Consider the following 13482-nt stretch of genomic DNA (forward strand, 5'->3'; position numbering starts at 1 on the left):
GATCAGGGCAGGCGCCAGCCAGTCAAAATTGAAATTCAATTAAAAGTTGACCTGATTGAAAACAGGTGTCCGGCTCGCCCATGGTACAAAATTCTGAGGTGGGGTGGGTTGTGGGGTCATTAGGTGGCCCTTCGCTTTCACACTAGCGAGATTATTACCTTACCTGCTGCTGCAACAAATTCCAATTACACCAGTTAATCACACACGTAATAAAGTTTCATATTCATTGGGGGGTGAGACAATTAGCAGGGACTGTTGTTATTATTAAAATTTGCGTCCTTTCTGCACTGTCCAAAAGCCTTTATTATTCTCCGGGCCACCGGAGGAAAGAAATACATAAAAATTTAGCTCTTTTGGGAGATATATATTGGTGCTTAAATCCTGCTTAGGATCTTGTTTTTAGTGTTCACAGTCTGTCTTTATGATCCAGCAGCCATGGAAAATAACAGAAACCATACTCAGACTGGGAGTTGAGTGAGAACTAACATAGGATCGGTAATGGGTTTGGGCTGGCGAGAGTTTGTTTTGGTTTTTTTTACCAGGTATGGATTCTAGTTGAAGAGCCCAGGAGTTTCGATCTCGGGGCTGAAAAATTGGGTACTTGCTATTTTTCCCATATGTGCCTGAAGGCTATCTATGGCGGTCATGGCTTCTGCAAACAATAGTGTTATTAGGAAGCAGCTGGAATCAGTTGTCCAAAGCATACAGTGGACTTATGCCATCTTCTGGCAGTTATCAAATCAGCAGGGGTATGTTTATGGATTTTTCTATTTTTATTTTGGTGTTGTTTTGAGGTGTTGCCATGGCATTGAGCTAATGTGGGTGTCTATGGATCTTTTTTTTTTTGTTTGGGGGGCTTGTTTCAGAGTGCTGGAATGGAGCGAGGGGTATTACAATGGCGATATCAAGACGAGGAAGACTGTCCAGCCTATGGAACTGAGCAACGAGGAGCTCTGCCTGCAGAGAACTCTGCAATTGAGAGAGCTCTATGAGAGTTTATCTGCCGGGGAGAGCAATCAGCCCGCCAGAAGGCCTTGTGCTGCTTTGTCCCCTGAAGATCTGACAGACACCGAGTGGTATTACTTGGTCTGCATGTCGTACACCTTTGCCCCTGGAGTTGGGTACGTGGCTTTGATCCCCCCTTCCAGCAACTCCAACTCTCTGTTTGTATGGGAAATGGAATCATATACATATTTTGTGCTTCTTGGAATGGCTTCACTAGAAATAGTATCAAGCATCTTGGATGGAATAGTGTCATGGAATGGGAGAGATATAACAGCCTGGATTAGTTTTATAGAATATGGAGTCACATACACTTATCCAGTAGCCTCTGGAAACAACTTCATAGAAAACGAACTCTGCATCTCAGATGGAATAGCTTCATAAGAAATGAGTGAAATACACCTATCTTGAAATAGCTTCATAAGAAATGAGTGAAATACACCTATCTTGAAATAGGTTCATAGGAAATGGAGGCAAATATACCTATACTGTAGCTATTTGCAATTATAGCTTCATAGGAAATGGGATCACAGACACTCATTTTGTAGCTTCTTGCTTCTTGGAATACCTATAACTTCATAGGAAGTGGATTACATTACAACAATCTTCTAGTGTATGACATAAAAAAATGGAATCCCATATGCCTATCTTCAATGGCTTCTTAAAATCATGTCTGTCACTATAAAATCTCTTTTAAACCTTAAATCTCAGAAGTGAAGGTATCTACAACTTCAAAAAATTAGATGTTCTACAGATTATTTTTTGTTTATTTTAAAATGATTGTGATTTATCTATCAGATTTTGGTTTATTTTTCGAACCAACTAATGTGGATCATCAAAATAAAAATAGTTTTCTCCTTTTTCTGTTTTACCAATCATTCTTACTATGATCATTCTACTAATCATTACTATTATCAAGCCACTGATCATTACTATTATGAAGCCTTATCAGGCCAACTAATATGGTTCACGAAGACAAAGGTCTATTATCAAGCCAACTAATGTGGTTCATCAAGACAAAGGTGAACCAATACAAAGATAGTTTTCTCCCTTTTCTATTTTACTGATCAAAGGTGAACCAGTACAAAGATAGTTTTCTCCCTTTTCTATTTTACTGATCATTACTATTATCTGGGCAAGACAAAGACCACCCATCATTATTATTATCAGGCTATTGAGAACAGTATTATCAGGGCGATGGACTGCCCCTGGCTATTGAGAACAGTAGCCGAAGGAAAGATGGAGTTATTGCCCATGATGAAAGGGAAGGGATGTTAGTGGAGAAAATCCCTTGACATGATCATCCCGCATGTAAATTCTTTCATCTCTGTTCATTGACATTCTATTTTTTTTCTCATTAGCTGGAGTGCTCCTGCTTGGAGAGTCCCCCACGCTTTCTTATTGCGATATTTTATTGAATATATTTGTTGTCAGTCTGGCGAATACATGATGGGGGCGGTGACGATCCAGGCTCTGTTAAATATTTCAGGGATGTCATCCATCAATCGTTAGCTCGTCGGTGTTGGTCATACGTGTGGAGTAACTTTTTCTCTTTTAAATACTATCACGGGAATAAAAATTTTAAATGACGTACATACTTTCGTCAAAGATCGCTCTCGAGAAACATGTGCACAAGTATAATGGGACCAGCGCAGTAGCACCTCCCCCCTGTCTCTGTACATCACTTCAATGGGGTAAAACGTTTCGAGTTGGTATAGGTCCACTGCTCAAACGTACTGTTTTTTTCCAAATATATGGTAAATATTCGAATTTGGTCACCGAGTCCAAGTTACCATTTTTTATAGATGTCTTGATCAAGTTTAAAAATTTGGGTAATTTGATCGAGTTAAGATTTTTTTAAAGATGTTTTGATAAGCCTAAAAATTTAGGTAATTTGATGGAGTTAACTTTACCTAAACCATTTTGACCAATTTTAACAACTTTAAACTGTTATTATTTTGACCAATTTTAACAACTTTAAACTGTTATTTAATATCTTACTGAGATTTCTAACCTGATTAAATTTTTGGGTTGCCAAATAAGAGAACTAAGTGTTTTAGTTACCTTTATAATCTTTTATAATGTTTGGAAGTGCTGTTTTAAATATCATGACATGGGTGTTTTGGGGGTACTTCTGCATTTGGGGAGGATTGAGAAGCACATTGATAAATGCAGAGAGTTGGACGTTTTCATGTTTTCCCAATCACATTCTTAGACTTACATGGGCTTGCATTAATCTGTCACGAGAGTGTTGTGCACATACACTGGTTTCATCACTGTAACATGAATGTCATAAAGTTCATTAGCTTGGGCACAGGATTATAGCATATCAATTTATTCTCCAAAGATCCATGAACTAGTACCAGTCTTAGTCTGGTTGATGAGGATGAAACTTGAAACTAATGCTGGTTGCTAAACTACAGGTTTATGTGCTAAACACTCCATATAATATAACAGCCTATACTATTTGGACCTTCAGTACTCGTAGTAAAAGTAATTTTTGTTCCCGATAAAGGTTTCATGGCAGTCAACTGTCACTTCATGCACAGTCTGGAGCATTGATTGATTCCGTTCTTTTTGCAACAGTTTCTTGGTATTATCCTTTTTCCGAGGATGGCTTTTTCCTATAGTGGAATCTTCAACGCTCAAGTGGTCAATATTTTATTAGAGATATATTTGGAAGAGGAAATTTGATTTACATCAATCCCACCGAAGGTTAAACCTCTCACATCACTAAAATCCCTTTGGAGACTAATTCAATATGCTTTTAATAGTTCTTTTGACTTTAAAACTTTTACTCAATTTTTAAAAAGTTAAAAGTTAAATTATATTAACATGCACAAACTATATTAGAGTACAAATAACATTTATTTAGGTTAAATAAACTTCAACGAATTGATCCCTACTGTTCTTACTTTTGATAACATTTATTTAGGTAAGTAAACTTCGATGAATTGATGTCAATGCAAGCGGGGCCATGCCCCTAGTGTTCTCACTTTTGCATTTAGTTTCTGTGTCTTGTTTATGAACAGTTGTTTACATTTACTTAGTTTAAATAAACTTCAATGATTTGATGTCAATGCAGGCGGGGCCATGCCTTTAGTGTTCTCACTTTTGCATTTAGTTACTCTGTCCCTTAGTGTTCTTACTTTTGCATTTAGTTTCTGTCTTGTTTATGAACAGTTGCATCGTTGAATATTCTAACTAGCCAGTTTCATAGAACCTGTATAACATAGAAACCAATTGTAATGGTTTTGATTGAGTCTTTGAGAGTTGATCTTCATTTTAGTCTATTTTCTTCCACTAAGACGGTTTCAATTTAATATTTTTTCTTAAAATTCAAGCATTAACAAGGATTAAAAGTTCAACCAGTACAATTCTTAGAATTCAAGCATCCTGCAAATGTTACTGGAAAGAGAGATGACCCTAAAATTCCAAGCATCCTGCAACAAGTATTACCTATTTGAAAGAGAGATGACCTTAAACGAGAAAATATTACAGACCTTTTTAATAAAGATTACAAAGTCTACAAGGATACTCAACCTCTTATTGTAGAATTGTGGTTAGCTGCCACCCTGCTAACATTCAATAGTAATTGGTTTCTTTATATTTATGTGCAGATTGCCTGGACGGACACTTGCCAATGGACGTCTCATATGGCTGTGCCAGGCCAACGAAGCGGACAGCAAAGTCTTCCCACGTGCTCTTCTTGCTAAGGTATTTCCCATCATCCTCATCTTCATCACTCTGACAAACCCAATAGTTTAATTTTTGGTGAAGCTGAAGCTTTCATCTTAATACTGACATCTATTTTTAATTTGTAAATGCTGTACCCCACCTGGGATGATCCCATGGTTTCTTGCAGAGCGCCTCTATTCAGGTATTTCCAATTTCAGTACCTTGTAATTCAAACCAAGTAAATAGTTTCAGAGTAAAGAAAATTAGCTTTCAAAATGAATCAGTCACCTTTATAGATTCATACAGGGAGGAACTTGTATTACAGAACTTATTTTGACTTCCGAGGATAATATCTTATTGCAGACTGTTGTATGCATCCCTCTCGCGGACGGTGTCTTGGAGTTTGGAACTACTGAAGTGGTAACATCCTTTGTTTCTTGGAGTTCAAAAAGTTATTGTAAATTTATCAAAACCTGTGTTTAAGATGTACTTCTTACTTTGCCATGGGTTCATCTGAATACATTGGCCATTTGTGATTTTTAGATATCCATTCTCCAGCCAATGTTAGCGAGCTTTAGTTGCATATCAGACCAGACCAGACCTAAGTTTAGATGGTCTGACCGCCATCTCAACAACCCAAATTTAGATGGGTCTGTATCAAAATGCCAGTATGGAGATCTGAAGTTCATATAAATACATTGAACGTTTTGCATTCTGTAAACATACATCTTCCATCTTAGCAAACTTAAGACAACTATAGATAGGTCTGTGCCAAAATGCAACTGGATATATGATGTTCATATAAATACATTGATCATTTTGTAGACTATATTAGAAAAATTGTGTCCATATCAAAACCATTTAGTAAACTTTAGTTACATTTAAGACCTGGGTTTAGATGATCCAAAGCTTATCTCTATTAGGATTATGAAACATCCATAGAAGTGATGGTGTTTATAGACACAGTTGTGGGGATTCTATTGGTCACCCAGATAAATTTACCTGAGCATTTTTTTTTGAAGTAGGCTATATTCCACATGAATGCAACTTGGAGTGTTAAAACCATTGTTAACTTGACCAGGTCAAATTTACATGAACCACCCTAACCACCCTAATAGTCATTGAGACCCAGATTTAGAGAAATCTTTGTTAATGTAGATGTTCAATGTACCCCATGCATTATTAAGATTCAATAGGTTAAATGGATACTGATCAGCCCACCCTTCACAGAAACTGTAAAATGCCCTTAACTTCTCTCAATGCAACTGATAACTTGCCTGACAGATGATCAAGATTAAAAATTATAGAAAATATCCTAATCTTGGTTTGATCTGATTTGTGTTGTTAGGAGCGAGAAGACCCTGGTCTCGTCCAACGCACCATAAGCTTTTTTTTGGAGTACCCCAAACCGATATGTTCAGAGCAATCTACATCCAGCCCACAGTGCTCAGACAGAGACGAAAAGGATCAAGTGGGCATGGTCACAATAATGTCCTCCGACAGCATTGCATGCCTAGCTCGGAATCAGATTGGAGCTTCTACTATTACAGATTGTGGACAGTACCTGCCAACTGCTCATGAAGACCTGGACATCCCCATTCAAACTTTTGAGCTCAAGGATAAAATATCAGTTACAGAAGACCCACAACAACATGGATTAAATGAATCAATGCAAGTGGACATCTGTGAAGATTACAAGGCTAGTGGATCCCCTGAGGATCAGTGTTGTAATGGTGATCCTGGCTCTCATGAATTTCCTCTGTTAAGCGCCGAGAATGATTGCTTGCAGAATGGCCATGTGAACATAAATTCGGCCGGGTTTGAGGGCTGGCCATACATGGAAGATAACACCAGCCATGGACTTCAAGCATCTGGTGAGTGTGTAACTCAGTCCATTGTAGACCCTTCTCCTCAGCTATGCACTTATTCACAGAGGGATATGAATATGAATATGAATATGAGCGTGCTCTTGGGCTTGGAACAAGGCTCCAATGCCATAGAAACCATGCTGGAATCAGCACCTCAGACATTGGATGAGGATGGTCACTATTCCAGGACTTTGTCCACCATATTAGAGCGGCAACAGGCCAGCAATTTGACAGAGTCCACGGGCTTTATCAGTACAAAACTTGGAAAGGATTGGCGCTCACGACATTCACAACAAGGTAGTGGTTTCATACATTGGAAGAACAATGGTAATTGTGTTGTTGGCATCAAAGCAGTGGCATCCCCGCAGAGGATATTGAAGAAGGTCTTGTTTAACCTTGCTCGCCTCCACAACAAATACAAAGAAGACCCAAGTTACTCCCCTAAACTGGGAGAAGAAGAAATTGGCAGCAAGTTGGTGGGTCGCAAAATTGGGCAGGAAGATCTCAGTGTTAGCCATGTACTGGCAGAGCGCAGGCGAAGAGAAAAATTGAATGAGAAATTTATCGTGCTTCGTTCTCTGGTTCCTTTTGTTACCAAGGTAAATGCCCATTCACCCATATGTGAAATACACACCTTCATAAAGGATTACTTCATTTTTTTTAATTGACTTTTTCCTTGAATCTAACTGTATATATTGAATCTAACTATACAGACTATAGGATATATTGTACTTAATTAATATAATATGGGTTGGTGCATAACATATGCAGTGAATGAAACTTGTATATGTTGAATGATTGAATCTAATTGTACATACTATAGGATATATTAAGTAACATATGCAGTGTGTGGAACTTTAATACAGACTATAGGATATATTTTACTTAATATAATAAGAGTTGGGTTGGTGCATAACATATGCAGTGTGTGAAACTTTAATACTTCAGCTTTAAAGATAATCTAAGGTTTAAAATGTTTTTTTTTCCTAGGTAAGTGGAGCTTAGGCCAGGAAGCTTGGATTGTTTTTGGGATAGTTTAATTCCCTACAGATAATTTTTATTCTCAATCCTTCCCCTCCCCTCACGCTTATCCTCATTTCCTCCCCCTCCCTCTCCTGATATTTAATCCAATAACCTAATAAGAACTAAACCCTTTGGTTTGATCTACACCTTGGATATTAAATACAATATATATAAAACCTTAATACTTATATTTTTAGATAAATTATAATTTTATGGTCTCAGAGGCTAAACTTGAATGTTAAATGGAACACTGCTGAATGCATAATGTTCCTTCCTTTATATGAAAATTTAATAGTTAATATTAATTTTAAGACAGTCTAGAGCCTAAGCCTGATTATCTAAAGCTCTATGCTCCTGGAATCTGAGTTTCGATGAATAACAGGGCCAGATAACGAAGTACTTTTTATAAGGCTCACTACTATAAACATTGTTACTAAATATCCTAGTACCCTTCCTAATAGGGACCCGTTCCCTTACATTTCACAAAAAGATACACATCTTTGCACTTTGCATTTAGCTGTGTTTTCACTTCTGGCAACCATGTATCTTTGCACTTTGCATTTATCTTTGTGTTTTCACTTCTGGCAACCTAGATGGCTGCCTGGTATTGCAAAGCTATATATCACAGATCATTCTTAACCATGGATACTTCATCAATTTTTTTATAGAACTGAGTTGACAACTGGCAGCTGACCTGATCTTTTAATAGTAGCACAAAGATCTATTTTAACTTTGGGTATACGTTAGGTTTTGAAAGGGTCAATCCTTTTTTCAATTCTAGATGCCATCAAAATGGTAACTTAGCAAACACAACAATTTAATTTTCAATGTTGATATTCAAATTCCACTCTCAAATGGTGCATAGATTTATCTTTAATTTGGGTCCTTGATATTAGATATATATATATTTTTAAGTATATAATATTCGTTAACATTATTATTAAAGATTCGGTTTTTTTTCCATGCTCGTGGCCTGTCGATGATTTATAGAAAATTATTTGTTAGTGGACTGTAGAAAAGGTCTTGTTTCCAAGTTTATTGCAGTTTTCCATGAATCTGACAGAGTAGTGTTTTTGAGAAGATGGAAGGATATTTTTTTAAGTTCTCTTGTAATGTAAACTTTTGGAAATGTTTTGATGATGGGCTTTAAAAAGCCATGAACAATCATCGTCAGAACCGGAATATGTATATTCATTCTTCATCAATATAATTGATTTTCTTTTAAAAAGATTACAAATTTTATTGTTTTAGTTGTGATTATATATATATAAAAAGAAAAGAATGTGTTACTCAACCATGGTCAAAGTAGTTTAATCTAAAAATGTTCTAAAAACTTTGAAAATCTTGAAGATAAAATGTTTTCAGAATTACCATTTTAAACTTTGAAAATCTTGAAGATAAAATGTTTTCAGAATTACCATTTTAAAATTGCTTAAAAGAATAAAATAATTTTATTATAAACATTATAAAATTTAAACCAAACCTATTAAAACAACTTAAATCAATTTGACTTGTAAAACCTCCGTTGAATCCACCTATAACCAAAAGCAACTGTCTTTTCTATTAGAGTCTGGTACAGTGGATTATCTTATATTATGGCTCCAAATTAATAATTTAATAATATATGGTTGGATATTGGATATATCAGTATTAGATTAGTTGTGTGATCGTTATTTCGCCCTTGTGTGTTTAGTGACATGAACTAATCACTGTGGATTTTTATTTCTGGAAAGAAATGTGATTGTTGACCAATACATACAAGTTTTGTGAATCTTTATTTCTGGTTTTGTAGATCCTTATTTCTGGAAAGAAATATGATCGTTGACCTGTACATGCAAATTTTGGTCTAACAACAGTGATTCCCAACTTATAAATCGCTAATTTCTATAACTAACATTGGATTTTCATTTTATAATAAACAATCTACATTGTCTGGATTTTCATTTTATTAATACACAATCTACATTGTCTGTACTTACTGTTGGAACACACATACATGTTTTTAAGATGCATGACCTGTTAATGCAGATGGACAAGGCATCAATCCTGGGAGACGCCATAGAGTATCTCAAGCAACTTCAGAGGCGCGTAGAGGAGTTAGAAGCATCCAGCAAACTCATGGAGGCGGAAATTAAGAAGACCCAGAATCGAAACTTACCAAAGCGATCAGGCTCTACAGAAAACATGAGAATGACAAGACATGGAGTAAATCACGTGGATAGTTGCCTGCAGTCTTCTTGTCTTGATGGGGAACTCGGTTGGACGTTGACAGACACGAAACAGCCACCCTCGAAAATGCCCAGGTTGGAATCTAAGCGAAAGCTGAACGACTTCCATAAGAAAGGATCATGCACACTGGCAGCAGCAGCGACAGATTTGGATGTTTCAGTTTCAGTCATCGAAGATGATGCTGTTTTGGTAGAAATACAATGCCCCTGCAAACATGGCGTGCTTCTCGATATAATGCAGAGACTGAGCAGCCTCCATCTGGACACTTATTCTGTTCAGTCTTCCACAGCAGATAAAATCTTTGCTGCTGTACTCAAAGCTAAAGTATGTCCCTCTGAAACATTTTACACTTTAGATCTGAAACATTTTACACTTTAGAGATCTTACATAGTGTGCAATAAGTACAGATCGGTGCAATATTCATTATTAAGGGTAGAGAGCAACTTTAGATATAGGGTATAGCACTAGATTGCTGGTATAGATTTATTTAAGAACTTAATATAGTTACTTGAATTTGAAGTTGAGAGGATTGCTCAACCATCTGAATTAAATTAAATTCAGATGATAATATAATATTAGTTATATATTTCAATATTTAGATTGATATTGATATCTCTGATAATCCAAAATAATTGATATTGATATTTCTGATAATCCAAAATAAAAATAAAAAAATTAAAATGATAAATTACTTGGGTTATATTAAAAAAATGATTTTGATTTTTATATTATTTTATTTATTTTAATATTTATAATTTAGTTTATATAATAATAATAATAGTATTTTATTTATGTTATCTTTAAATATGTGATTTAGTTTTATTTAATAATGATAATAATTTATAATGTTCCACCAAGACTCAGATGTGGGGAGACACCAGAGAGACACAAGGGAACCTGTGGGAGTACCCTCAAATTTTAGAGAAATTTCGGGGGTGCGGATAGACTTCGAGGTATATATATATATATATAATTCAAGTTCATATTCATTGTTCACAGTTCAATAATGAAGGCATAAAAATATTAAATAGACAATTGAATCATTGATCCATCCTCATCATTCATTTTGATACATACATTGTTCATATGAAATACTCAAGTCTCATTATTGAATTATTCATACATACGATGAGATTCGATAAAAAAATATAAAAATCAATAATGAAATATTCAAATACATTGATCCATATCATTCATCATTCTACAATCTACATTGATTTAAAAATTAAATTCATCATTCATCATTCTAGAATCTAAATTGAAAGCAAAACATACTAGTATATTTTCAAAGTTTGAATATGAAATTTATATAACTCAAAGTTTTAACCTAGGTTTTAGACTTCTAATTATTTAATATTTTTTTTTATTCTATTTAGTTTTAGTTTTAATTTTTTTTTATTGTTTTGATTTTAAATTTTAAATTTGGGTCTTATTGGGCAAATTTAAAAGGGATGCCCAGAAGCATATTTTTTGGGGAGTTTAGACTCCCACACTGAAGGGGGATGCCCAAAGGCACCCTTATTTGGGGAGTCTAGATTCCCACACTGGGAAACGCACCCCCTTGCGTCTCCCCGAGAATCCCCAAAAAGGGTGTGTGGGGAACCACGCCCCCAAGAGACTCCCTGTCCCGGGCACGAGGGGTGCGTGCACCCGACTTTGGGGATGCGTCCCCATGGAACACTGATAATTTGTAGTCTTACTAGCACAACTGGTTGAGGATGGGCCTCCTAGGCAAGGCGACGCCGGATCAAACCCACGGAAGCTGTTGAAAATCCAGTCAGCTTAGGTACCCAGGGAGGCTGTTGAAAATCCAGTCAGCTTAGGTTTGGTGTGGCCTACCGATTGACTTTTTCAAGCCACAGGTCAAGCCTTGAGGAGGAACACAAACAAATTAGACAAACAAAAAAAAATAATGATAATAATTTAATTTTTAAAGTTACAACAAAATAAATCAAATTGATATATAAAATATTTTTTGTTTGTGAAATAAATTATACATTTTTACATCTTAATTTGATTAAGAATGTCAATTAGTTTTGGGTTTATTTTGAGTATTTAAGAAGAACGTTTAGAATCCTCCTCACCCAAATTCAATTCCTGCCCATAAAATGATAAACTTAGATGTAAGAGCTTTGAACTTTGTTGTTGAGAATAATTCAACAATACAGACACGGCTGAAATTGAACAAAGACACCAACAAAAAGACACTCTTTTTTATATACTACTTATCATATTTTGTCATTTTTCAATCCTCCATGTAGCCCAGCCATTTAAGTCCCTTCATGCTGTCAGAGGGCAGCATTGGACCTATTATACTTGTTCTGTCACCAGTACTACTAAATTATCATCTGTACAGCTTTATGTTCCTTTCATAGCTTTTTATAATATTGTAATCGTTTTGTTCATCGCGTGGACATTAATTAAACTCATCCATGATGTCTGTTTGGTGCAGGTTCAGGAGAAGTTTGGTGGTAAAAGACCCAGCATTGCTGAAGTGAAAGAGGCTGTTGAGCTTGTTGCCTCCAAATGCTGAACTGATAGAATAAGTTGTATGTATGAGTAAAGTTCCACAGATTACATATATGTGCAGCTGGATCTAATGGGTCATGCAAAGATTGTTGGTTTTGCCATATCTAGTCTTGTGATGTATAGTCCCATTAATCTAATCTGATCTGCTCATTTGTGGATATTAATATAATTTTTTTTCACTCAATTGATTGGGGCAGTGGTGTCAAATTCTAAAGCATGTTAAAGTGAATATTTTTTTTCCCAGAGTAGCAGTGCCCTCTTGGACCTGGAAAACGAGGATTTGATTTGGTTCCATTTCTGTAACTTGTTTGTTATGCAGTGAAGTTGTCAAATTGATGCAACAAGAGAACTAATTGGCATGGTGGACATCTTTAACGCTGTATTCTGTTGAGCAGAGTCTATTTCAATATGCTCAGGACTTCAATTTGGGCTGCATGACAGAATTATAGGATTGGTTTGGCACAGAGCATCTGCACTTTTGTCTTATACCGTGGCATGCGCATAGAATACAGAAAATTGTTGTGTATTGTCATTCTCGGGAGTGGCGTTGTACTCAGAAAAGACAAAGTAAGTGATTGAGGAACTGAGGTGTTGAATGGTGACAATCTATTCAGTTGTCCATCCAACCCTGTGACATCTTGAAAAGTGCAGGCTGGGCCCATTTTCATGGCATATGGGTGCAAAATTCCACCAAACCTTGTTGTGAACTGCATAAGCTCCGTGCATGTGTACATTTCTGCATGCCTGTTTCATAATCATGGCACCTGCTTTAGAGCTGGACAACACCACATATGTCATTTCTTTTGGGGGTCCAAATCATGACTAAATAATTGCAAGTTGATCTTTTAGTTTCATCAAGGGTTTGTCACTGTTACTCTACTTGTAGCACAACCACATGAGAAGGATGCTTGGTGTCCCCTCTGCTCCATGACTGTCCATGATGGTGGCCGGAGCCCTGAAAGGTGTGGTTTGATGGTTGAAAGTGGGCCTGGGCTGTGGATGGAGTTATAAATATTTATGAAATGAAAGTTGGTAGTTATTATGGATTTAAATATGTAAAATTTGAGAAACAAAAAAAAAGTAAGAATAAAATCTGTAAATATTAAATTAATTAATTAATTAAAGTTTAAATAATTAATTTTAGTTTATGGGT

General features: G+C 35.9%; 1 protein-coding gene across 4 annotated transcripts; it reads left to right on the forward strand.

The window, feature by feature from the left end:
* The first annotated feature begins 247 nt into the window (after positions 1-247).
* Positions 248-13183, forward strand: LOC149150302 (basic helix-loop-helix protein A-like). Of its 4 annotated transcripts, none has more exons than XR_016262258.1 (9): positions 248-749; positions 867-1121; positions 4623-4719; positions 4868-4882; positions 5044-5100; positions 6029-7147; positions 9600-10124; positions 12253-12446; positions 12649-13183. XR_016262258.1 is itself a non-coding variant. In XM_089438172.1 (9 exons), the coding sequence occupies exons 1-8, from the start codon at positions 637-639 to the stop codon at positions 12331-12333; spliced, it is 2262 nt and encodes a 753-aa protein (XP_089294298.1). In that variant the 5' UTR covers positions 248-636; the 3' UTR covers positions 12334-12349; positions 12649-13183. The 4 variants fall into 4 exon arrangements, 3 of the variants coding, with proteins under 3 accessions (XP_089294298.1, XP_089294297.1, XP_089294299.1); XM_089438172.1 differs by having other exon boundaries at positions 12253-12349; XM_089438171.1 differs by having other exon boundaries at positions 12253-13183.
* The last annotated feature ends 299 nt before the right edge of the window (positions 13184-13482 follow it).

This window comes from Pinus tabuliformis, chromosome 9, assembly GCF_031772625.1.
Source record: "Pinus tabuliformis cultivar Carrire ecotype Pingquan chromosome 9, CPIR1, whole genome shotgun sequence".
In the NCBI taxonomy this organism is placed as follows: Eukaryota; Viridiplantae; Streptophyta; class Pinopsida; order Pinales; family Pinaceae; genus Pinus; species Pinus tabuliformis.

Bases quoted from the DNA above. Each gene is read 5' to 3' on its own strand.
- LOC149150302 (XM_089438171.1), top strand. From the start codon at position 637: ATGGCGGTCATGGCTTCTGCAAACAATAGTGTTATTAGGAAGCAGCTG. The intron at 750-866 runs GTATGTTTATGG...GGCTTGTTTCAG, and splicing joins CAGTTATCAAATCAGCAGGG to AGTGCTGGAATGGAGCGAGG. The intron at 7,148-9,599 runs GTAAATGCCCAT...CTGTTAATGCAG, and splicing joins TGGTTCCTTTTGTTACCAAG to ATGGACAAGGCATCAATCCT.